The 25,705-nt window shown below is 41.2% G+C and overlaps 3 protein-coding genes across 9 annotated transcripts in view; 2 read left to right on the top strand and 1 right to left on the bottom strand.

Moving 5' to 3' along the window:
- Positions 1-12,586, top strand: part of SYDE2 (synapse defective Rho GTPase homolog 2) — a 49,665-nt gene extending 37,079 nt beyond the window's left edge. For both annotated transcript variants that reach the window (XM_052802142.1, XM_052802141.1), the window contains exons 5-7: positions 3,841-4,022; positions 4,906-5,137; positions 9,899-12,586. In XM_052802142.1, the coding sequence (XP_052658102.1) occupies positions 3,841-4,022; positions 4,906-5,137; positions 9,899-10,401 (917 nt within the window). In that variant the 3' untranslated portion in view covers positions 10,402-12,586. The remainder of the gene's footprint in view (positions 1-3,840; positions 4,023-4,905; positions 5,138-9,898) is intronic.
- A 2,216-nt stretch (positions 12,587-14,802) lies between these two features.
- MCOLN3 (mucolipin TRP cation channel 3) overlaps positions 14,803-25,705 on the top strand; it is a 52,220-nt gene continuing 41,317 nt past the window's right edge. The window contains exons 1-4 of the mRNA XM_052802151.1: positions 14,803-15,286; positions 15,374-15,576; positions 15,656-15,785; positions 16,572-16,720. The gene's annotated coding sequence lies outside the window, so the exon portion shown is untranslated. The remainder of the gene's footprint in view (positions 15,287-15,373; positions 15,577-15,655; positions 15,786-16,571; positions 16,721-25,705) is intronic.
- The window catches only part of DNAI3 (dynein axonemal intermediate chain 3), a 31,956-nt gene continuing 23,441 nt past the window's right edge, over positions 17,191-25,705 (bottom strand). For all 6 annotated transcript variants that reach the window (XM_052802147.1, XM_052802148.1, XM_052802144.1 and 3 more), the window contains 9 exons: positions 24,975-25,122; positions 24,133-24,220; positions 23,004-23,134; positions 22,105-22,168; positions 21,553-21,683; positions 20,661-20,865; positions 20,154-20,245; positions 18,028-18,161; positions 17,191-17,443 (listed from right to left, as the gene is read on the bottom strand). In XM_052802147.1, the coding sequence (XP_052658107.1) occupies positions 17,437-17,443; positions 18,028-18,161; positions 20,154-20,245; positions 20,661-20,865; positions 21,553-21,683; positions 22,105-22,168; positions 23,004-23,134; positions 24,133-24,220; positions 24,975-25,122 (1,000 nt within the window). In that variant the 3' untranslated portion in view covers positions 17,191-17,436. The remainder of the gene's footprint in view (positions 17,444-18,027; positions 18,162-20,153; positions 20,246-20,660; positions 20,866-21,552; positions 21,684-22,104; positions 22,169-23,003; positions 23,135-24,132; positions 24,221-24,974; positions 25,123-25,705) is intronic.

Genomic DNA, 25,705 nt, shown 5'->3' on the forward strand with positions numbered 1-25,705 from the left:
AATTAGCCAGGAGCATTCATTTCCTACATATCCAGGAATGGAAAGATGTAACAACAGTAGTCAGGGTATAAACTTTCTGTGTCAAAGCCCTTTCTGTAACATATGACATCCAGCTGTGTGGGATAGTTCTACCCTGTTTGGTGGTTTATTTCATTTCAGTGTATTGGGAATGAATTTTGTTCATTACACTTTATACTTATACAAAGCAGTATCAGAAGATACTACTTGGTGTCATTTATTGGGTTAAGTAGACTTTTTCGTTCAGAATGTGCAGCTAGTCAGTTTGCGTTACTTGCTTTGGCTGGATTCACTGTTGGGTTCAGTGTTGCTCCCAAGTAGTGGTGTTCCCAGCAGCAGAAACTTGTGTTTCAGTGTGATAGGACACACCCTTTAAAAAGAGGAGGTGTACAGTAAAAGTAAACCGTGAAAAGATCTTTCAAACTTTTAAATTTTCTTCTCTTCACAAATAACTTAATGAGGAAAAAGTGGTGATAACTTCTAAGATCAGATTGTTCCATGAAATTATTGAAGTCCTGTTTTCTTCCCAATTTTTGTAAATCAACTCAGAAGGGGAAAAAAACCCCTTCTGTTGCATTCTGCCAAACAGCAGAAACTGTCTGATATTGACTTACAAGCAGACAAATGGCAAACTGCTATTTGGTTAATGTAAACTTTTGGCTAATGGAAAACTCTGGGGTTTTGTTTGTTTGGGTTTTTTTTAATTTTTGAATAATAAAAATGGCATTGCACTCCCATGCTACAAGTAATCATTACAATAAAAGAGTATTTGCAGAAATGGTTCACGAGTATCATGGGAGAGGGTATATGAACTTAAAATCTCATCCATATACAGAAGAACCTGTAACTTTTTTCCTAAGCATTTTGATTTTCCTGAGTACATTGTACACTCAGAACCAAGCAGAACTGCCTGAAACAGAAGCCTGAACTGCATGAGAACTTGGTACTGATGCAAAGCTGTGGAAGGGCAGTGGCACAGTCTGACTGATCTTTCCATCACGAGTTTATGATGCAGTGGTTAAATAGAAAAGTGTACTTCAATTTTTCAATATACATTGCTGCAAGCCTCATTGGTGATGGTGAACTTTTGGTGACCGTGCAGGTTCTGCTAGACTCTTGGTCCTTTTTCTGGTTGTACTACTGAAGAATAATTTTTTACATACGGAATTTGTACTGTGAGAGTGAAAAGACTACAGCCTTGGTGTCTGTCTTACAGAAACACTACTGGGTATGCTTTTGTATATGTTATATTGGAAGAGTTAACTTACATGCTGCTTTCCTTACAAGTTAAAAATAGTTTTAAGAAATGACTTATAAAAAAAAAAAAAAATTATTTCCTGCAGTACCCCTGCAGCTGTGCTGTATGATTGCCTGTAGTGCCTGTGTTAGTATTGTGTTGAAAGGACTGGGTGCAGGGGTCCTGCATGAGTTGGGGAGAGCAGGGAGGGAAGGGGTGTTTGCACCCATAACTTCCACTGACCACAAAGCAGCCTGCTCTCTAATTGTTTTAAACAGTGTGGTCTGGATTGCAGGGGGAACCTGCAATTTTTGCTGGCAGACCTCAGGTACCCACCGTGCTTAGTGCTAGGAATAAAAGAGCTGACAAAACATCTCTTGCTTATGCTTAGGGAGGTGGGTTGAGGGTGAACGTTTCCCCTGATGTTTTACTGCTGTATTTGCAATGCTGAGACTGATGCACGTGATTCATACTTTTATCAGCCGAAACGTGTGTTCCGTAAAATGTGAATCCTCAGCATAAATCTTGGCTGATTTGAAGAGAAGTGCCGCCTTGTATCCTTTTTGAAATTTGAGTAGCGCTCCTTTTCAAAAAGATTAAAAAGATACTTAGTTTTGACAGCTCTCCAAAGACTAGAGAATGAACATTTAATGATTAAATCTTGACTAAGAAATGCTTTTGGGATTGGCACAGGCTTACACGCAATTAAGTGTGCTCATGGCTCAAACTGAAGCATGCAGCCAATTTTCAGAACTGACCAGTAGTCATGTTGTTGCATCGTGTCTGTTTGCATCCACGTGAATTCATATCTCTGCATAAAGCATGCAATACCGTTAACAGTTCAGTGGGTCAGAAAAATGAGGACTTAATGAAGTGGATGATGATTTCTGCTCGCTGTCTAAATTTGTTGTATGTGGTTGTGTCAAGGGGAATGTGCTAGTGGGCTGGCAGCAACGGGAAGCATAGATTCGTGGAAAAAAATAACAGCAGCCTCTTACAGGGCTAATTTAGCTGAGTGAATAGCAAAAGGATTTAGAAAGGTCAAGGGGCATTCATGGCTCCCAAACCAGCCTGTTATTCAGGGCTAAACAGGAGAAAGTCCTTTGGCAGGTGGTAGTCCTATGACTGTGGATGCTATTACAGGAATTCCTACTAAATGATTATTAATAGATGGTTGTGAGTGTTTCAACAGTATAAGCTGATTTGATTACAACATACCATTTCCTACTGTAAGCTGATTCTGATGTCAGCCTCCCCCTCCAAAAAAAGCACAGTTGAAACAAAGATCCTGATAAAAGTCAGCATATCTTGCTACTGTTTTGTTTCCGGAAAAAGGAGAATGTCCCAAACTGTGTTGTGCAGCACCAGCCTCTGCCACGTTTGTCTTGTAAATATTTTAACCAGCTAATCCATGCATGGAACACAGGCCTCTCAAATCTGGGGAAGACACATTGCTCCTGGATAGCATCCTGCTGTGTCCTTTCCAGGGGGCTGCAGTTAGAAGTCTTGAAGTTTTGGGTTTAGTTATTCTTAAAATCACTGAAACCCCACTCAAACTGAAGTATCAGCCAGCCTCTAAAGCCAGCTTACAAGAATGCAAATGCTCAGTTCCTTTTTGTTTGTTTACATCTGTGGAAGGAATAGGGGTTAATGAAGTGGTTGCCTGGTTGTTGCATCCCCTAGAAACAGCCTCTCCTCCAGCATGTCCCCAGCTTCTGCAGTGGCGCAGTATGTCTCTGTAACTGGGAGGGCTCAGTACGTGGGTATCTTAGCCAGTGTCTCCTGTGGATGTGAATTACATTTGTCACAGCAGAAGCAAGGGGTGTGCTGGGGGGTACAGAGTACCCAGAGGCAGGGGGGGAGTTGGCATTTCGCTCTTGAGGACATCTGTTTGGTTTGTGCGTTGGGAGGTGAGAAAACGCTATGTGCTTCACCAAACGTGCCACTGGCACTGGGATGTTTGCTCATAATTTTATAGCTGAAAATAAACTGAACAGAAGAATTAACTACTGGTTGTATATAAAGGAGGAGGTGTCATCAAGCTGAAGACTTTGGTGTTTGTAGGAGCTCCTTTCCTTGGACAGGAGGTGGACTGCTAAGAGCGCTTTCCTTGCCTCTCCCTCGCCCCGATCAGGAGGGGGACCTGGAGAGATGCTCCCCCTGTGCCCAGCGTACCCACTCCTGCGCACGCAGCAGCCCCTGCAGGCACCCCTCTTCTCTGGAGGCAGTGCACCTTCCTACCCTGGCTTCACCCCTTAGTTTGTGACGAGCTGCCTTGCGTGGGCTTGGAGAAGCAGCTGGGACTGTGGGGACGGGGGTGCTGGTACCCCCAGCCTCGCGGGGACATTGCGGAGAGACCTCCTGCCTCTTAGCTGGCCCTGTGGGGAGCCCTCGCGTACCCGTGGTTCACTGTGCCCTTTTGCTGTCGTCCTCCCATCCCTTGCTGAGAAGTGCAAGGTTTGTCACTGACACGGAGGATTTTCTCATGGGGTGGTTGAAGCTGATGTGCCTCAGTGCTCCCCAAGGTCACTGGAAAGTGAATCTGCAGCTTGTTAAAGGCAGCTGTTCTTGTGTCTCTTGTGAAGGCGTCCTAAAGGATTACCTGCGAGAGCTACCCTCTCCCCTGATAACCAAGCAGCTCTACGAAGCAGTGTTAGATGCCATGGTGAAAAATCCCTTGAAAATAACAGCAAACGGTTGTGAGAATGACCCGAGTGACTCTGAGCACACAGCAGCCCTTCTGGATTGCCTGCCAGATGTTGAGAAGGTGAGCAGTGTTAGCAGGTTCAAGTTAATTGCATGCTTCAGAAAATAAAGGAACATTTTCACACTGGATATAAAATGTGTCAAAATGTGTACACCTGTTTTCTGACTTAATGGTCCACTTGGATTTTTGATGCCTCACATCTTTGAAAATATTTCCATGCTGTGATTAATTGGAAGGTCTGCATTGCTGGGTTTATTCTAGTTTGCATTCTATATTGTCTCTCTAAAACTGAATGATAAGCTGTGATCACTACTTTTACATTGTTAGATCAAAGATTATTCCCATGTGGTGTCCTGCTCCATTTCTGTGGAGCTCTCTGATCTGTATATCATAATTACATGGGCAAATGTGTTCCTCTTTCCTAAGCATGTGCAATAAAGCCTTCGCTTCCCATACTGTGCAGTGTAATAGCGCTGTGTGGCATTACCTGCCCAATTCACCTCTGTAGAAAACCACGGTTAGCCTATGGGAGAGAGTAAGTGGCCTGCACGGTACCTCGAAGTTACCTGGAAGCTTGTTCTGATCCTGAGGTCATATTGAGGGTTTCTTTATTTAGTAATGTACCTGGATCATCTGTACTGCTTCTGCAGCTTCTCTCCCCTCCCTGATGACCCCTTTCCACTGTGAGAAAACTCATCTATGTAAAAGCGTGATCAGGTAAGAAACAAGCTGAATTTTACCGGAAAGTCTGTCTTAACTAGTCTGCTCTGTGATAGTCTAATACAGCTTTTCTAATTCAGCACTTGGATGTTCTATTGATGGGTGTTGGTAGAAAAACCATAGCTATCAGCCTTGATCTTATCCCTCTAGAGCAGTGATGGTAGGATGTCAACACCACCTTCGTCTAGTGTTTTGTTTCCTGAGCAGTATTTTCTTCTTTTAGGCTACCCTGAAGATGCTGTTGGATCACCTGAAACTGGTGGCTTCTTACCATGAAGTAAATAAGATGACGTGCCAGAATTTAGCTGTATGTTTTGGGCCCGTGTTACTGAGCCAGAGGCAGGAGACCACGAACCATAACAACAGAGTTTTCACAGACTCGGAAGAGCTTGCTAGTGCCCTGGACTTCAAAAAACACATAGAGGTTCTTCACTATTTACTCCAGCTGTGGCCAGGTACTGTTTCATGAATCTGGTCAAGGGAAAGTGTCAAACCATTGCTGTATGTTTTTCCTGTGTGACAGTGTACATTAAGTCACAGGATAACTGAGCAGCGTTGGAATTCTTAAAACACAAGGGACTATGGTGTCACCTATTAATCTAAAGAAATCATGACAATTTCATAATCTACTCTTTGTATTCAGTTACTTTGTTTAATGGGAAGTTTGTTGTTTTATTGCTTTCTTACTAGATGGCAGAGTCTGAGTATGATGTAAGAAATGGCGAAGAGTGCTTTATGTGAGTAAAGACACTAGAAAAAACAAACCCAGTGACAATAAGGTTTCCACATCTGAATTAGGGGGTTTTGGGATGTGTTGGGTTCTTTGTTTGGTTTTTTGTTGTTGGGTTTTTTTTTCTTTCTGCTCCCCTTCTTTGACCATTCAGGATTATCTATGTATTGAATTCATTAGTTGTTTGGTTTCTGAGGTAGCCGAAAGGTTACTTTATTTCTGCCCTTGTCATTTGGCCAAGTTGGGAACATCCTTACAGTAAGAGCTGTGCAATTTCTAGTCGTTTTTGCAGAGCTTTGCGTAATGAAAAATATTTTAAAACCAAAACACAACAAAAAACCCAAACCAAAACACCCTAAGTACCTTTTAGCTCCCACTTCCAAACTTAAGAGGTCATATGCTTTCGCACAATTCTCAATAAGAAGGGAGGTAAAATTCTGATCTTCCTAATAAACTACCAAAAGGTAGCGAAGGTAGCTATTTCTGCTAAGATCTGCCTTTCAAGTGGGAAATGATTGCACGCTGTTCACATTTCCCCTGGTATTCAAAGAGGCATAAGCCAGTGGAAATAGTCAGGATGACATCTGGAGCCCTGGGTTTCAGTCCGCAGTGGATTCCTGTGCCTTGCTACTGCTGCTGAACCAGAGCCTTCTCTTGTGCAAGCACTGCCCGAAATCAGGAGCAGACGAAGGTATTGCAGCTTTTCAGTTAAACAGGGAGAGTTTGCGGATAATACTGTGAAACAACTTAACATTGGATCTGATGGGTTTAGTTTTGTTTTCAGATAGTCTTTGGCCAAGCAGTTGTTGAAAGCTACCTAACCATGCAGAAGGTGGGTCTGTTGTGTGGTGCTGTTGTATATTCCTTTTTCACAGTGGTCTGGCTAATGGTGTGGAGAACTGCTCTGTTTGGTAACCTGAATAATTTAATATCCGCTTCTTGAATTCAAGCAGTGCAAACCCTTTAATTCTAGAGGCTAAGAGAAGATTCAGCTTATCCAAACAGTTTCTTAATTGTTCCCTTTTAGAACACAATAATTGCTCTTGGGGAACTGCTGAATTTTTGCACCAATTGAAACTTGCAATGGAATTAGTTAACCTAAATGAATAATATATCTGATTGGGTTTGGTTTTATTTTATTTTTACTTGAAGAGGAGGAGGTCTGCTTTTTATGGGAGACTTGGGTCACCTGGGAAATGTGGAGGGTCACGAAGGGCCTGACGTGGCAATACTGAATTACAGATGCTGTGGCTGCATTTGAGCCACCCAGGTGGACTCTGCTGCTCTGTGTTCAGAACACAAAATATTCCCCGACTCATTTAAAGAGTATTTGGGAAAAGGCTTTTTTTTTTTTTTTTTTTTTTTTTTGTCACCTGCCCCCCATTGCAAACATTATAAAGAGAAACTGGCATTCCCAGCTAGGTGGTTCTTGAAGCATTTTATTCTGGAGGGCCCAGGAAGGGCTCCTGACATGTAAGCATGAGTTGGCAAAGACCTGTATCTGGCAGATTCTATACAATAATTTAAAAAAAAAAAAAAAGTGTCTGGATTTGTCGTCTATTCCTAGACATGAGGTATAAATGAATGTGTGCTAGCAGACAAAGTGCAGGATAGGCACATGAATGTGTAGTCTTTGTCTTAGTAGTTCATAATCAAACTGTGTAAGATGTATGATCTTGCTGTTAATTAAAGGGGGTTTTATGATTACAAAAAAAGTATAGGAATCTACACTGTATTGTTGTTATGCAGGTCATCTTAAACAGTCTTAGCCAGTAATACTTGTTAGGTTCTTACCTACAGATTTATTTTAAATTTTAAGGTGGGTTTTGGGGGGGCTCTTTTTTGTTTTGTTTGTTATTTATTTTAATTATGAGAGAGAGAATTTTGGGGGAAGGCTTAATCATTTCTTGGGTAAGACTATGACATATCAGGGCAAGTGAAGCAAATGTAAAAGAAGAGAGTTCACTGTAATATCACTTGACGAGCACAGCGTAATTGCCAGGTTTGTGAATAGCCCGCTGAGGTCTTTCAAGTCCTCAGATGTTTCTTATGGTGTATCAGATACTGATTAGTATAAAGAATATTCTGGGTAAGACAGTGATTTCAGCCACCATGGGCGGCTACTTCATTGCTCTTACAACAGTTTCTGCCCCGAGGAGTATCGCTAGGCTCCTTCCTACTGTCACAGACCTTGTTGGTGAGAGCCACTGCGAATCAGGGTGGGTTGCTGCTGTGTGGGCTGTGGCAGCTATAGCAGTCGGCGAGCCCCTGCGCCTGCCTTTATCTCTTAACAATGGGAAAGATGAGTTTGGGGAAAAAAGTCAATGTAGACAACTAACGTACTGGAGAGAAAAAAAAAATAACAAATATAGTCTCAGTTGTGTTGTCAAATTTTTTCCCCCCACTTAAGTCTGATTTAGAATAGTTTGCTTGCATTAGACATTGCTAGCCACTCTGCCCTGACTTTCAGCTGAGCGGGTGAGTTGCTTTCCAGCAGCTCAGGCGCAGGTGCTGAAAGGATGTCACCGGCTGGGCAGCTTGAAGAGCTGCTTGTGGACGATGCAAATGGCAGTTCTTTGTACATTTTTCCCATATTCTGCTGACCTGATGGTGGCCGTGGCCTGGGGTCACCTCCTGTGACAGCTGACCCTGCGGCTATAACAAGTACATGCTGACCATGTGCTGGGTCAACACTGCTGCGAAGCTGCTGGCTGTTGGCTTTGCTTGCTGCAGCCTCACAGAAACCTTCTCTGCCAGAAAATAAGAGCAAGAGGAGAGTTAGTTTGACAAATGGTACAGCTTCATGATGGGCTTGAGGCGATTGAGGATGCTTCTGCTCCCTTGTCAGCTGCTGCTGGGCAGCCCCAAAGCTGCTGACCACGAAAAATGAAAAGAAGCTTTCAGTCAGGTCAGTGAGCCCGCACAGGAGAGGTGGGGAAACGTGGGTGGAGGAAGAGGGAGACCAAGAGCTGTTTGGGCAGCAAACACTGTGCAGGAGCTAATCACAAAGCCCCGGGGATGGCTTATGGCATGGCTGCTGTGGGAAACAAAAGCAGGTAGATGTAGCTCTGCCCGCAGGAGTGTGCATTGCTGTAAAGGGGGCAGGAGTAGGGTAAGTAGAGTTTTCCTTCACCTTGAAGAGAAGGCTGAATGCTGTCCCTTGGCTTGCAAGAACCATGCGGGACATTGTGCTAAAAGGGAGGTAAAACACGAATGCAGAGATGTGAGCAGGCGAACACCATACAGTGGAAACAGAATAGTTGGACCTGACGGAAGGATTGCAGTCTGGTCCCTTACACTTAATCTTCTGTAGATTGGAACAGCTTGATAATCAACATGTTGTGCAATACTTCAATTTCCGTATTTTTCCAACCGAAAACAAATAGTCCTTGTTCGGTTAGACCATGTAATACCGGCAAGTTATTGTTAACCCATGGCCCTTCGTCTTAATGGAGCATAGTCTAAACAGAAGGGCTTTTGTTATAGTAAGGGCAGCGGGGGGAAAAGCAGTGATAGTTATTGCATGTTACTGTGCAAGATGTAAGGTAAGACTAAAATCCCCTGGAGAGACCTGTAATGCGGACCCACAAAGAGAAGCATTGGGCACATCTCGGGTCTGAGCCTTTGTGCTTGTGTGTGAGGAGTCTGACGAGGAGTGGGCGAGATTGTGAACTGCATGGGTTTGTGCGTGCCGTGTTTTCAATGGTGAATGGGAATAGAAAGTCTCCGCTGCTGATTACAAGAGGTAATGGTCTGTATAAAACCAAAAGAAGCTTTGCAGCTCAGATGCTTAATAGGCACAGGTCAGTAAAAATATTTGTGCTGTTTACTGTAGGAAGCCGGTAACAGTGGAGGAGACTGTTAGTAACTTATGCCGTATAATCGTGAGCTCAGGTAACGCTGCCATCAAACCTGTTTGAGTGTACGTCTGACATGGGGTTGTGGCTGCTTAGAAAAATTAATGCAAATGAGCTTCTTTAATAGCGCAGAACATTAGGGCAAAAGAGAAGCGCAAGAGTTCAACTCTTGGTGTGTCTTCAGCTTCTCTAGGTGTTTCTCAGCGGTGGTATTTTTGTTGTGTTTTAACCTCTCTTGCTGTGCCTGCTTTCTGTTACTCCTTTAGCCTGGACGAAGCGTGTGAGCTGAGCTGTTTGCTTTTCTTTGACCCAGAGCCGGGTGGTGATTTAACTCATGCAGTGAATCTAATCGGTGCTCTGGGAGTTTCTATTTTTAGATAGGCTTCTCCATTGCAATTTGAATCTGGCATGAATCTTCAAAACTGAGCTTTTACAGTAGTTTTTCTAATTATTTTACATCAAACAGTGGCAGAAAATGTAATAGTGGAATGTGCTGGCTGTAAGCTTGCATGTATTCATGCATGCTGTTAGCGTGTGACATCGAGGGAGGACAGTGGGCATCTGTCACAGACTTCCCTTGTTGCAGCATGAATTCAGTCCTGACTGGTTTAACTTCTCCTCTCTTCTAGTATGTCACTCGCCTGCCAAAGAGCCAGCACATCTGAATGCATTTCCCGAGCACCCATCCTCCCTGAATTACCTGAGACCCAAGAGGCAGAGACCTCAGATGCTGAATCTGAGCGGTACTGAGATGTCTGGGGTACTCAGACCAAGGCCAGCAGGTCTAGACAGCCCGTCGAGCAACCGCTACGCTGGAGACTGGAGTAGTTGTGGGGAGAACTACTTCTTAAACCCAAAAGACTGCCTGAGTGAAGCAGACTACGATGATGTCCCTTCAGAAGATACGGAGAGCGGGGATGACAGCAGCAAAGCTGAGGAGTTGGATGCCCCGGTAAGATACCCGCAGCCCATCCCCAGAGAGCACACGTTTCAGAGCTATTTAACAATGCAAGCAATAGACTCCGCGGTGGATCACAGAGCAAACCTCAAAGACCTGCAGGAAAGTATTGATACTCTGATAGGAAACCTGGAAAGGGAACTCAACAAAAACAAACTAAACATGAGTTATTAAATCCTGTCCCGCACACTGCCGCCTCCTTGTGCCTCCATGCCTCTTGTCGGGCTTCCCACAGCCGTGTGAGGAGTGACGGTGCCCCTGAACGCCTTGGGGTAAGGCCACGGCCCACCTTGCGTTAACAAATTTTAAGCCATTCCGTTACGTTTCTGCCTTTTTGTTAGAAGAAGGTGTTGGCCCGATTCGGGTGCTGGAGACAAGCTTAGAGACCATGAGGTGATTCCATGTAGTGGCATTTCTCCCTAAAAAGACTATGCACTTAGGTGGTTTGGGCAGTAGCTGGCAGAAGATAAAGCAACATCTCTGCTGTCAGTGGCAGCAGAACTCCTCGTTCCTGAAATCCTGACTCCGGTACAGATGTTCCTCTTGGAAGAGGATGAAAGCTGCTTGGCCTGAGTTTTGCAGCATGGACTTCAGATAGACTTGTTTTACTATATATGCAATGGCTGCTATGAAAAATGCTTTACATATATATATATATATATATATATAAAAATATAAATATTTATATATAAAGTTTTAATTGTACAAATATTAACGTATTCCTGTATTAACACTTTTCAGTAATTATTTAAACGAGCAAAAATTAAATATTTTTCTAACCTTGTTTGTATATATCTATGTATAAATGTGCATGTGTCTGTAGCCACCTTTGGAAAGGAGAGGTCTCTCAGAATTATGAAATGGACCCATTTCTAGGAAGATGTGTTCAGTGATGCCAGGATGACGTTACCCCTTGGGTAACACTGCATTTGATTTATGTGCAGAAACATGGCCAGAGAGAAGGCTGGGTGAATGATTAATATAAATGACCTTGTGTGTTGCAGGGACATCAGTTCGCAGGTGTTGACTATTAACTCACTCTCACACCCCACCCACCCCCATCTTTTTTCTTTCTTTTTTATTTTTTTTTTCTCCCTCCCTCCTCTCCATGTTTTTTCATCTGTAAAGAAGGTCTGGAAGGTACTTACTTTTAAAAAAATACTTCTGGTTTGTCCTTGTAACTTATTACTTTATTCTTGATGTTTCAATACTTCTTTATTCTCTGGTTTCATGTATTTTTCGTTAAGGTACCTTTAAGGTCTTAAGACCATTAAGGTCTGGCAGCTGGTAGTTAGATGTGTTTGAGCCCTCTCTGAAGGGCTGTGGCTCTGGCAATGCAAGACTCAAATTCTACAGAAAGGCAGTTACTTTTTTCTCTAAGTCTTTTAGTTAAATTAATCTCCCAAAAATGGAAACCTAAGTTGTTACCTGGGGTTGAATGGGTTGAGTGATGTTACTCCTGGGGAGTTTGGGTGGGATTGCAGTTCACTGTGACTCTATTAGATTCAGCTATCCTCCATCCTTTCGGATCATCTTTTATCATTAGTAATTTATGGCAAGTAATTAGAAACACATTCTTGGTTTAAAAATCATTACCAAAGCACATACAGATGTTTTGATAGTCCCTCTAACCAAAAGGAGATACGGCGTCATTCCTTGTCCTTCACAGGTCACCCCCAGTGAGGAAGGGGAGGTCGGGGCAGGTGGGGGCTAGAGGGTTCTGTGTTTTGAGAGGTCAAACACTGAGTTGCTGTCAGCTGGCAGGGAAGAACTTAATTCTTTTCATCTTTTTGGTACAATGTTGGCATCCTGCCATGGCTTTCCGTTCACCCTGTGGGTAAGTGCTTTTCTGCTAACCCATACTTCCTTATATTGCTTAATTGAAAAGTTATTTATTTACAGTAGCAAGGAATTAAGAATTGCTATGGCAAACTTCACCCCTCTCTTCTAAGGAATTATTTTAGTATGGTTTCAAATGGTTTATCCGATCTCATTAATTTATTTTTTATAAGTGTTAAAAGATGCAAAACAATTATTGCAATATAATGATAATGTATGAAAATGTAAATTTAACCTGAAGCATTTATCAATAAATCGATGTATTTTTTTAAACTTTTATACCTACAGAATGTGCATACTTTTTAAACTATAAATTTAAATTCTAAATAAAATTTGAATTAAGAACAAAATTTGACTAAGCCTAGTTAGTGATTATTTAAATCTCTCTAAGCTGATGCCATCCATTTGCACTGGCTGCACATGTGAATTAATTCCATAAAGACATTTAGCTTTTCAGAAGATGTTATGTTCTGTTGTCATTTCTAGATTGACCCAACATTTCAGCTATATAATTAAAAAAAAAAACAACAAAAAAAACCCAAAAGGGATAATATTCTAGGAAGCTGTCAAACCAGTGTTGTGGCAGCATTTCTTCTATTGCAGGATGCTGATGCTTTTGAACATAACCTGGCTTCTGCACTGGGTGTGTAGATGTATTGGCACTAGTTGAAAAATGTTTGCATTTAAAGTTATTTGATAAATGATATATTAAGTTTGCATTTTTTATAATAATCTAGATGATGTAAGTGAGCACCTTTTGAGTAAGTGTAAGCTTTTTCTACAGGAGGGTTCTGTAACTCAGTGCAGTGGTGCGCTGCACTTTAATATTTTAACCTTACAACAGGGGAAATTAATGACTTGATAAACTGTATTAATGTTACTCTAATAAGCTAATTAAAATATAGTAAAGTATTGGTATTTTTCAAATGAAACATTTGCTGTTAATCTAGTTGTAACAACGAGAAATCCTCTTTTAATGAGACATTTCCCAAGTGGTATTTTTGTTATATGTTGTCCCTTATATGTACTTACAGATTATTATATTTCATATAATCATTTATATAATCTGGTCAAGTGTATCCTCCTTATGATTGTTACAGATTCTTAAGAGACAGCATTAGCGTGGGAATTACCCTAATCTAGAAACACTAAATTGGGAGATTAAAGCAATGTGCTTCTACCAAAGTAGTATTGAACGTTTTTTATACAAAAGAGCAGCCTCAGGCTGTGTGTGGTTTGCAGGGTAGAGCTCCTGTCAGACCCCGTGGGCACAGCCAGGAGCTTCTCCTACTGTACTAACCTTTGTTGTTGTCTGCTTGGTGTAACTCAGTGTGACATCAGGAGCAGTTCCTATTCTGCAGGGGCTCTTACTGCTCCTGGCAGAGGTTAAAAGCAGAGGGCAGAGCCTGCAGTTGAGTTCAGAAAGCAGGTGTCCTTGGAGTGTATGGACTTCCTTCAGGTGTGACCTCCGCTTCCCAGGTAAAGAAAATGGATGCAGATGCTCTTACAGAAACAGTTCCAAGACTTGCACCAAAATCACATACAGGTTGTTATACCCAAGCGTGCTGGGCTGGGTGGCAACCAAGAATCGTAGTTTGTAGTCCCCAGGGAAAAGCAGAAATGCATCGGTAGGTCTGTGCAACTCTTTGCTGCCCAGTGTTAAGGCCATGATACACTTAGGTGGGTTCAGGAATGGACTAGGCCCATTCGTAGAGTTCTAATCCATTGCTGTTTGTTTAAACAGGATTGTCCAGATGCTGCCTGGGCTGTGTGGAGTAGAGGGATTGGCAGCATGGCCTTGGGCTGGCTTAAGCTGCTGGGGACTTACATCCCCAGAAACTTCAGATCTTTAGATCTGTCTTTTCCAAATGCATAATGTCTGTGTATGTTCATTAATGCACCAGGCAAGAAATGTAGCTGCAGCTATTCAGACATGTTCTAAAAATAGAGGGAAACGTCTCCAACAGAAGTAGATATTCAGGATTTTTGCAGAATAAATCTATAAATCTGATAAGCCAGAGACACATCTGGTATTTCAGCTGCCAGATCTTAACCCCTTCACCTTCCTCCCCATGCCAAGGTATAGGGTTTTCTTAACAGTAAAAATGTATTTTGATGTAAGAATTCTTTATCTCAAATTCCGGAGCTAGCAACAGTTCAAAGATGGTTATTTGGGGTGGTGGGAGGACTGGTGTTACATTTTAGTGTAACTATGATGCATTTGTTTTAAAATGTTATCCTACACAATGAATTAACTGTTCTCATTCTGTTTGACTTTTTAAGAGCCAGGCAGGAAACCCTATAATTTGTCTTAACAACAAAATTTCCTACGCAAAATTAACCTGTGGAACAGTCTGCCATGAGGTAATGCAAAGCCGACCCTACAGGTATTTGAATGTCTAGGACTGCATTAGAGAGGATAAAAGATTATGATGGGATGTATAATCTCATGCCTCTGGTGTTATTTGGGAACAGAGTTGAGGAGGAAAATGGCTCTCAGGAAGGCTCTTCCCCTTCCATTGGGGGATTCCTGCAGCTCCCCAGACTACTTTGCTCTGGGGATGTAGGGGGGCTGATCAGCAGAGCCCTGATCCGCTGCCTCCTTGTCCTGTTAGGAAAACCCAGCTGAAATCTGACTGTCTTCTGGAATACTTTCTTAATCAAAACTCTCAAGAGTGCCTCTGTGGTGGGCAACAAGGCTCACGTTGAGGCTCCTGCCTTTTCTGGGCTGTAGTGACAGAGCTACAGTGGAGGGGAGATGGTTGGGCTTTCCAGGTAAGCCATGATCATATGGTTGACTTCAACGTGTACGTAGTTTGCAGCCTTGTTAATCAAAAATCTGTGGAAGGTGATCTGAGGTGGTGTTCCAACAAAGTCCAGGCCTGATAACAGAGAGCTGAGCTTTTTAATTAGTCAGTTGTGGGTTATCTACATTATCTGTGTGGAGCAGGCTGTTAGTTAAATATTGATTTAGCAGAGGAGCTGTGTTTTCTTCCTGTTCGACCTCTGACTGCAAACACTGTGCTGCAGGTGGTAGGGACGTGCTTGTTGAGTTTTCCTTGGTTTTAATTTAGAGGTAGTTTAATATGAGGGGCAAGGAATATTAATATAATATTTAAACTTCAAACTAACAAACAAAAGACTATTTTTCAAACCAAGTTCTATCTAGTGGCACCAGACCTCTCTCAAGTCTGACCAAAGTCCAGTCAACGTGGTAAAAGTACGTGATGGGGAGATCCTGGCTGTAGAAAATTGAAGGGGCATCTTTTTAACACTGCCTAAAACCAATTTGCAATGTTTATTTCAGGACACAGGAGGCTCACACTGCTCCTGTTTCGCATTTGGCTACACTTTACTCCGATGAAGCAGAGCACCGGGGCTGGCTATCACTTGTCAGCTGAAGATCCTCTCTGCAAATCCCCCGTGTGTCAGTCGTCTTTTGTGCTTTATTGTCTACTGTGACCATATGGACATTTGTTTGACAGAAGTCTGTGACCCTCAAACAGTTTGGTGAGTCATGGAAAGGGTGAACTCACCCGTACAGAGTTTAATCTGTCCTCCTCTAATAGATTTAATTTCTGCTTGACAGGCTCTGCTCAGTTACGTGGTGTCTGACCAGCCTATTGAAACCGAGCAACCAGCAGAACGCTGCTTAAAGAGTCATCTCTGTGGATGGAGGATGAACATTAATATTCATGAGCTGTTACTCATTTACGCTGGTAAATATTAAAACTTCTGTGTAACTCTGTTCAATCTCTCTCAAGAATAGTTGTCTTTTGACAGAAATACACCTGCTCAACAGCCACAGTGTGCTTGGTAAAAGCTGTTCTAAATAATACTGATTTCTTCAAGGGAACAATGTATTTTAATGGCTTTAGTTTTCTGGTTGTAAGCATTTGCCAGGCTTAAGTAACAATCATTTTCTAATCTGATGATGGCAAGTAAAAGTGGTTCAGCCTGCGAAGTTTGAAGGGTTTGTGAATAGTGTGGTCAGATCTATGCTTTTGGTTCAGCAGCCCCTGAAATTTGTTTAGTAATTTATATCGTCCTCCCTTAGTGTATCAACGTATGGATTCAGCAGAGGTGCAAGGGGCTCCCCTATCATTTAAGTGTAGTAAGTAATAGATAGAAGACTTTATAGCATGGTGAATATTTGTTGTGGCTGCATTTAAGGGAACAGAACCAGGTTGCTATTGTTGAGGGAGCATTGATGTTGACTGCATAAGCAGTAACATTATATGATGCCTTTTGAGCGTTGCAGCAATCTTCTTGGGATAGATCCTCTTGTAGCAGTGATGGCCTCCTGTCTTCCCTGCTGTAATCCAGGTGACTGCACATGCTGTTTCGGAAGACGGTTGTAGAAGTTGTAGTGGGTAGAGTAAAGCTAGCTAATGAAATCATCTTTAGTGTAAAAAATACCTCTGTTCCTATGCTTTATGAGCTGCAGTGGCTCACTGATTTGTAAGAGCAATTCAGGGTCTGGTTTTGATCTTTAAATCCCTTAGGTGAGAGTGGAGCTTTTGCATGAGGAATTGTTCCTTCCAGCTCCTGTGTTACTGTGATAGTTGTGGTCATCTGAGGTACCCGTGTACCTGCACGCCTCCCCTTCTCCCTTCAGCGGCAGCTCAGGGACGTGGGGCTGCACAAGTCTTGGGTGAGCGTTCTCTGCTCTGGAGTGCTTTCTGTCACCGTACCTCCAGAACAGGAAATGTTCTGCACATCTCAAAAAAACAAAACAAAAAACCCCAAACCTACTGTTTTCAAGAGGGGTGAATACTTTGGGGATGAGGGAGGAGATGCTTGCTGGAGCTGAGTAGCAGAATTTGGATGGCCTATGTGAATCTAACTACTAGAGTAGAATGGCTTCCCCTCTGGTGGGAGCAGGCGGATGTAGATTGGAAGGGTGAATACTGGAACATTGGTTTGACCAGCTGAGTGGCGTTTAAGATTTTTACAGCTTATAGAGTCCTGACAGACACAGAACTTTGAAAACTATTATTTAAACAGATAGAATATTCATTATAACTGTATTAATGAAAGATAGTGGGGGACGTGTGCCCAAAATAGTTGTTCTCTAACCACATTGTGAGTAAATAAATGTATAAAGTTCATGAAACAATAATCTCTAACTACAAGATGCTTTATTTCTGAAGCTAAACATGTTCTGCTGAAATAGAGGTCCTGAAATAAAAACCTCGCTGGTTTTAAAGGTGATAATGGGCTCTAAGCATCTGATGAGGAAAGTATTTCTTGTCCTTTACTAGTCCTAAATCCATTAGCACCTGCTTCTCCACGTTCAGAAACACAGTATAGTCTGTATTTTCTTGCTCTTCCATCTCTTCGTGCTCCTCTATCTCTTGTTTTCTGTAGTCATACTCTGAAGGAAAAACACATACCAGGCAATAATGCACTGTTAAGCTTTGAAACCTGTATGCGACCCCATTGTTTTCCAGTGGATAGTATCAGCGCTATCACAAATTAATGAAAATAGGCATCACCTAGGCCTACATTAACTGGATTGTCATTTCCTTGGCTGATTAGCTGGTATAATTAAACCATTTACCAAAGAATGGATAGGCAAAATCCTTGTGTGAAAAAAGAATGGAAGGCTGGAGTCTCTCCTCGCTTGAAGGAGCAATGTTTATAGGGAAGTTGCCAAAATGTAACTTTGTGAAGGAGCAACTGATGTAAAAAGAAAAGCAAATTCATAGTTGTTAAATGTCCATAGGCTCTAATGCTTTTGCAGGAGTTTCACTTGACCAAGAGCTGAACTCACATGAACAAGGACCATCTATTCCACTCCTAAGAATTGTAAATATGAAATAAGAATCTGCTAAGATAATCTGATTATGTCCATCCTGATTTTTGAAAATACTATGGGAAACCCTGCCTAGGAAAACAGGTGCATTTTAAAGATCCAAAGAAACGGAGGAAGTTTTCTTAATTCCAAGTGTAACATACCGTTTTCTCCCTCTGTGCCTCCAGCTCCATTTCAGTTCTGTTTTGGCTTGAAACTCTTGATACTCTTGAAACTCTTTTTCACAATACTTGAGATATTTGACTTCTCTTTCCAAATAATCAAGTACATCAGCATGCTGTTAACACAGTGACAAACAAGGGTCATTACATGCCCAAAGACACAGAATTATTGCTGATGATCTGAACGGTATTATTAGTTTACCTGTATTGGGAATATAGATGTCTCTCTTTATCCAAATAATTTTCAGCAAAACAATATACACATGTGGATTGAAACCAATTGATTTTGGATACAAATACGCATGGGGTTAAATAATTTTTATTACATTGACTCCGAGTAGGTCATCCTTCAGGAACCTGCACTGAAATAATGTCGTGGTTTAACCCCAGCCAGCAACTAAACACCACGCAGCCGCTCACTCACTCCCCCCCCACCCAGTGGGATGGGGGAGAAAATCGGGAAAAGAAGCAAAACCCGTGGGTTGAGATAAGAACGGTTTAATAGAACAGAAAAGAAGAAACTAATAATGATAATGATAACACTAATAAAATGACAACAGCAATAATGAAAGGATTGGAATGTACAAATGATGCGCAGTGCAATTGCTCACCACCCGCCGACTGACACCCAGCTAGTCCCCGAGTACTAAATGGGACGTCACATGGTATGGAATACTCCGTTGGCCAGTTTGGGTCAGGTGCCCTGGCTGTGTCCTGTGCCAACTTCTTGTGCCCCTCCAGCTTTCTCGCTGGCTGGGCATGAGAAGCTGAAAAATCCTTGACTTTAGTCTAAACACTACTGAGCAACAACTGAAAACATCAGTGTTATCAACATTCTTCGCATACTGAACTCAAAACATAGCACTGTACCAGCAACTAGGAAGACAGTTAACTCTATCCCAGCTGAAACCAGGACAAATAACTAAACCAGTTTTAGGTTAGTGATTTCACTAAATCAGTTCAAATCCTCACTGACCCAACTTTAGGCACAAAGAAACCATAAAATACCATACTTCAGTATTACACTATGCATTTATCTGGGATTCTGTGTTTTACTTTTCATTAGTCCCTTCAACAACTTAGTATTTTTCAGTGAATGCTTGAGTTAGGATGAACGTAACCTAAGTATTAGTGACTGCTCCTGGGTTAATAATTCTGTGCCCTAAATAGTGTAGTCACAAATTACATGTAATTTGGGCAGAAGCAATGTGTTTCCTCATGTTATAGCACTTAGCTCCTACCTTGCTTCAGGGAAGTTCCTTTTACTAAAATGAGACTGCTGACCTGGTGTTATATTGCTACATACCATAGCTCTGTACACAGCAAACCATTATGAGATGTTTATAAACTATTTAAGTGCATACATAAACTTAACTTAAAACTGGGATAGGATGAGAAGAATATTTTGTAATGTAAAAATAACAGACTAGGCAGCAGGTAAGACTGCCAGACTGGATGAGATGAAAACACTAGCTTGATCTTTGGCTGGGAGGTGGGGGAAAAGAAAACTGAGAATGATGTAGAAATAAAGAGAAATTAAAACTGTTTCCATTGTTCCCATGGCCCTTTGGTAGAGATAGTCCTTATTTCAAAAAACAGTGAATGAGTGGTAATGTTAGTAACAGTTTGCAAAATGTGCTTTAACTAAGCTAGAACCAGCTACTAAGCTAGAACCAGCTACTAAGCTGTGTAAATCAAAGTACCAAATTTACAGGAAAAATATTGATGCAAATGCAGACAAGAAGGTGTAAGGAAAGAAACTCAGTGTATTTACAGTACTATGCACTATATAGCATTGCTTTAATGCGTGAAACCAGGTGTTATTTTATGCATGAGGCAAAAAATGAACTCTTTACTGTGTTTTCATGTAGCCAGGTTGGAGCAGTGGAATTCTGCCAGCTGTCACCCAGGTTTCCTTTAGGTGCCTCCTGTCTGAGCTCTGTGCAAAGCCAGCTTTGCACCTCCAAAGTGATCTTTGGAGAATATGGCCATACTGATCTCAAATTAATTGCCATCCATTTGAAGGCAAGTTTTTCCAGGCAGGCCTGTTTCTGTGTTGGAATTTTCAGGATAAAGTGTCACAGAGATTAGTAAAAATTCTTACTGACCTCATTCCTTGAAGGGTGACTTAGTGTCTGACAGATTTCCAAAACATGCAGTACTCCAAGATCATCAGAAACAGCTAAAAAATGCTGCTTTGCTGAAAGATATTTGACAAAAAAAACACATAAGCAATCTAAATTCCAACAATAACACATACCTCCACCCAAACAGGAGCTAGAGAGTGTTCATTTTTTGTTGTGGTGGTCTTGGTTTATTGCTCACTGCAGCAAAAAGGCAGCCTTACTGCTCTCTTATTTTCTTAACAAATGAAATTCCCTTTAAAGTTCAAACTCTTTTTTTTTTTTTTTTTAATTATATGTTTTCAGTTGCTTTATGCTGTGGTAGTACGCTTAGAACTGATGTATGCATTTGTGTTTATACAGCACAGTGTTAAATCAGTGGAAGTGTATGTACTTATAGAAGATCGTCTATAACAAGATTAGAGTGCCTTGGAGTCATGGGGCATTTTGCAAACAGGGTGGCACAGTAAAGTGCAATCACCATCAACATACGTGAGGCAGTCCAGGGGCTGATGAAAGTGATCATTGATTCGGAGATGTTCTGGAAATGAGATGGCTCATGAGTTTTCTTCAGTAAGTCCCAAATATCTATATTTCCGTCGTCTCTGCCAATGAAGAAAACTCCTGGTCTTGTTAAGGACCAGTGTCCCGCAGTGTTTCTTCTTGCAGAGCAGCTTGACTGAAGGATTGGTCCATTCTTAATTTGTTTGAAAACAAATAACAGATAGACCCAACAATCAAACAGTACTATCCATTCACTGCTTCAAATCTCCTATCATTTAAGAACATTCACAATTGAAATGATCGTATTACAAAAATTATATCAATGGCAAAATTAGTATCACCTTCTGCAGATAGAGTAGAATTGTGGGGAAGTAAAAAACCTGGTATCTCACTTCCAGTCTATTAAGGTAATCTGTCTATCTGCTGTTAAAACCTGTGGTTTTGAGATTTTGCCAGGTGCAGCTAACCTGGATTCCTACATGAGAGGAACTGTAAAAAACCCCACATTTCTTTGTCTTCAGATGATGAAAAGACTGCATCCTAAATATGAGTTCTTCAGACCTGTTTAGCACACATTGCCTTTATTCTCTGGTTTCCCTAGCAGCAGAAATAATTTCTTGAGAAGCTACAGTGTTTACAAGGTTGGAATTGAAGAAGGTCACTTCATTTTTTTTTTTTTTTTCTGTAAAAGGCAAGTTTACAAAGCTATTTTTAAAATAGTTTTCTGATGTGAAGACAAAGGAAAAGCTCTTCTTATACCCAATTTATTTCTAAACTATGAAGCTTTGTGACTTACAAACATTTCTGAAAATACAGATTCTGAGGCTGTTCTGTCTTGGATATCTATCAATTATGTTACAGCTGTGTTAAAGTAACTTACTGTAACGCCTTCTTTCCAAATGGCAAAATTCCGGCCTCCAACACTTAGAATGATGTCTTTAAAAAATGGAGATCTCTGGAGAGTGTTGATAGTTTCCATGTGGATGGTGTCTTTCTGAGTGTGCTTCTGAACTAATGGAATGAAAAAGGCAGTTACTTGTAACTAGTGCATTAGTGATCATCCTCACAATGGGAGTTACACGAAGGGAAACAAGAGTGCAGGATCCAGCCCAGGCTTCAAAGATATAGGCCTCATTTTTTTGCTCACACGGTATAGGAATTGGAATTGCTGCAAATCTAGTTACTTCCATGATTTGTGCCAATTAGGTACATAGTGATGCACCTGTGATACTGGAGAGGGTTTTTGCTATTCTGTCATGACAGCTAAACTGCTTGCACTTTTGAGGGTGTACTGCTAAATCCTAGTGTCTTCAGTGAGATAGACTACTAGAGCAGATGAGCAAGAACCTTAAAAAGACAGAGTATAGGTGCAAATATTTTAAAGTTAGCGATATATTAAGGTTTAAACAGGTATTGAGAAACTTGAACTTACTAACTGGTTTTGCTGAGTCACTATCAATTTCCATTTTCCAGTCAGAATAAACGATTTCTCCGTCCTGCGATGCCAGAAAAATCAAGTAAATGCTAACGTTAGAGCTTGGTGGTTTATATAAAAGTGACTTGTTTTTAAGCTGTGACTGCTTAATTATAACCATCATTAAATATGTTCTGAGTAAATTAAAACCTAAATTTGCAGCTAATGACTGAAAAAACCACTAAAATTTTGGATCACCATTTTTTAGTTACGTATTGCCAAAACTGCTTTACTTACCATGATGTATGTAGGCAGTCCTTCCTGCAGAATGAGGTGCTTGGTTTTTACAGTTCATGCTTTGCTCCACTATTTGGGGAAAGTGTGACTGGAAGCAAAAAGGTGGCTAGAAGCCAAATTTTCATTTCCATATGAACTCAAAACTGGGAAAGATTTGGGAATTTTAGATACATGGGGTAGGTAGAGGGCTATGAATAGGTGGGAATTCCTAAAGTAGAAATAAGTTGTGGGGGAAACCATAGTATAAACATTTTCACCTGACATTTGCGGAAACTCTAAAAAAATACTACTGATCTTATGGGTTCTGGAATAAGGAAATACTGTTTGGTTCCTGACAGCAGGTAGTTAAGTTCAACATATTTTGGAAATGTCTTCTAATTCTGCCCTTGAAGTCAGGGCTCACAGTCTACCAAATATTGGGGGTTTATTATTATTTTAAGCATGTAGCTAAATGCATTAAGATGGGAATAAAATGTGGCATGTCCAGAAAAATCCTTTTAGTTAACACCTGAAGAAAACATGCAAGTCCATATATTTGTGAAAACTCTTTCATTTAATTGTTCAGTCTTTTGGATATCTTGGATTAACATTTTCATTAGTAATCTATTATTTCCACTTACTTCAGTTCCAACAAAAAAGGCAGTGGAGATATTCTGTAGGACTTTCAGATTTTTGCTTGAAGAAGTACTCATCTCTGTATATGGGCTCTCTTTGGTGGGTACTTCTAGTGTGTTCAGAGATTGCACCTTCTCTGGGAAGCAATATGGATACATCTATTCATTATACACTGGAATTTATGAGACCAAGCAAATCCTTTGTCTTATAAAGGTAGTTCATGGATAAGGGGAATTTCAAGAGGAGACATGAAGAAAGACTGCCAAGTAAAGCAGCAGTTCTGTAGGTTAACTGTTTCCTGGTGGAATCTCCCTGTTGCTGCAGCTGCTCTGAAGTCAGTGCTTCCCATACCTGGACAACTACTTAGGATAGCACCATTCTGTTCTTCATCAGTTTTACACAGCATCAGTGTCTCCGTGGGAACTGCCCTTATACATCCCCCTTAGCTGCTGCAACCAGGAGCTAACGTTTCTGCTCCAGGGAATGGCACAACCTGTCTCCTGCAGTCTGTGCTGTGACAGCGTGCACCAGAGCAGCTATGCCACAGCGGCTCAATTGCCTGAAAGGCATTTTCTGGCATGGTTTGCAGTCACTCTCTCAGGTAGTCCAACTCTTGTGCTACCTGTGTGTCAGCTTGCCAGCTTTACAGAGGGATTAGTAGTGTGTCCCTACCACAAAGTACCATGATAAGAACTGATCTACTACAGAATGTGAAGTGCTAACTTCACGCTCTGTAGTGAAGAGTGACACCGTTATCCAAAGCACTACAGAAATACCTACAACATATACTGTTACTCCAGGATTATTTTTCTAAAAATAGTATTCTGTAAGGGCTGAAAAGGACATATTGTTTCAGGGATAAAGAGACTGGGTGGGGGACTTGCATGGGCTATTAAGTGAAACCTGGCAGAGTTACTGTGGATACAGAACTGCTCTTTTTGTATTCAATACATGTACGTATCTTTGTAGTCAATACGTGTATGTCACACTTTGAATACCAGTATATTTAAGAAATCTTTTTCCCCAGATGCATTTAGCTATACAATGTTTTGTTGCTCAGCTTTCATTATGTATATATTGAAATATAAGCTTATTAAAAACATTTTCCCCAATAAGGTGTAATAAAAATATTACCTGAGGTTTTGTAATGATAACGCAGTTCCCTTAAACTAATTCTGACGGGTCCATACTCTGTGTTGATATCACTTTCGCACAAGTTTATCTGTTCAGAAAAAATGCATTTGGTAACTCATTTTGTCAGATCTTTAAGGTACAAGACTAAATGACTTTCTGCTGTAATGGAACAGGTCTTTTCAGTTTGCAGTGTGTTTGTAATACTCCATGAAGAGTATTTGCTGCCTCATGTGCAAGCACAGAGAAAATGCAAACCTGTGGTTTCTCTTGTGTTATCCTTTCCCTGTAAGGATTTTGCCATATTTCTAGAAAAAAAACAGCTGTAGTGGTCACGCTTGTTCAACAACCGTACCAGCTACAGCTATTCTGAGCAGCACAGATCAGCGGGTCCAAAATCCCGCCCCCCCCCCCCCCCGATTATTTTCAGCCTCACTTTTTTCACAAACTGCTATGACCATTTTAATCAGACTGACTGCTGGGTTGCCAGTAATTACAGTTCTGCGGACCATGACCGTGTTTCACAGTTTGGGACCCACTGAGATAGCACAGCGGTTGAAAAGGCTGACAGGAACTTACACTATTAATACAACTACTTTTGCACCTACTGCAGTTTTTAAGAGGCAGTTGTGCTGTTTCTTGTGAGTTAGCTTTTCAAAATGCATTTTACTGAAGTTTCAGAGGAATGTTGAAGTCTTTCATTTCAAAGTCAGAACAAAGTTCACAGGGAAGTCACAATTTGCTGGAAAAATTAGAGTTGGGAAGCAAAAGAATACATTCCTATGGAGTTCTGGCCTTATCTACAGTTTGGCTTGATCCTTCTGTTATATATTTGTGTACAGTACCTTTACGAGAGGTTTCCAGCAGAGATCTAGATGCTTAAAAGTATCTGGAACATCAGGGGGCATATAAAAAATTTCCCCCTCTCTTACTTTCTCAGACGAAAGTTGTTCAGGAAGTTTGATGGCTGGAATATTCCAAAATAATACTGAGCTGCAAAATGATTGTATAATGTTATTCCTTGTTTTTGTTTCAAAGTCAGATGCTGTTTTCCCCACACATTTTAAAGTTGCCTTTTTTTAGCCTTTCATCTCCAAACTTTACGTAGCAATAGAGACTCCGAAAATCAGACAAATGCTAAATACTTAATTGCTGCTTTTGTAAATGATGGCATATATTCCTTTATTCACCATTTCATCAGTTGTTCACTATACCAAAGCAGCTAGATAGCATTCATACAGCTTGCTTATGGGGAGTTACTGGGTAAAGTTACTGGCACTACCTGGGTGAAATTTCTGGAGGCTGAGAGAACTGGACAGAATTCTGTAGCGGGTGATCTTAGTAATCCAAATAGAACCTCATTCCCAATTCTTGTGTGTACCAATTTATTTGCTGACGTTCAAGGCAAATTGTCCCACTCACTTGAATCTGTCATCTCATTGGAGTTTTCAGCCCTCTGATTGTTCCTGCTGCTCTACTCTGGACATTCATTCACAGATTTGATAGAGACAATGATAATTTTCCTCATTGCTGACATCTCTTCCCTTTTTCTAACAGGAGTTGCTCAGGGACCTGT

The sequence above is a fragment of the Harpia harpyja genome, chromosome 11, assembly GCF_026419915.1.
Source record: "Harpia harpyja isolate bHarHar1 chromosome 11, bHarHar1 primary haplotype, whole genome shotgun sequence".
In the NCBI taxonomy this organism is placed as follows: domain Eukaryota; kingdom Metazoa; phylum Chordata; class Aves; order Accipitriformes; family Accipitridae; genus Harpia; species Harpia harpyja.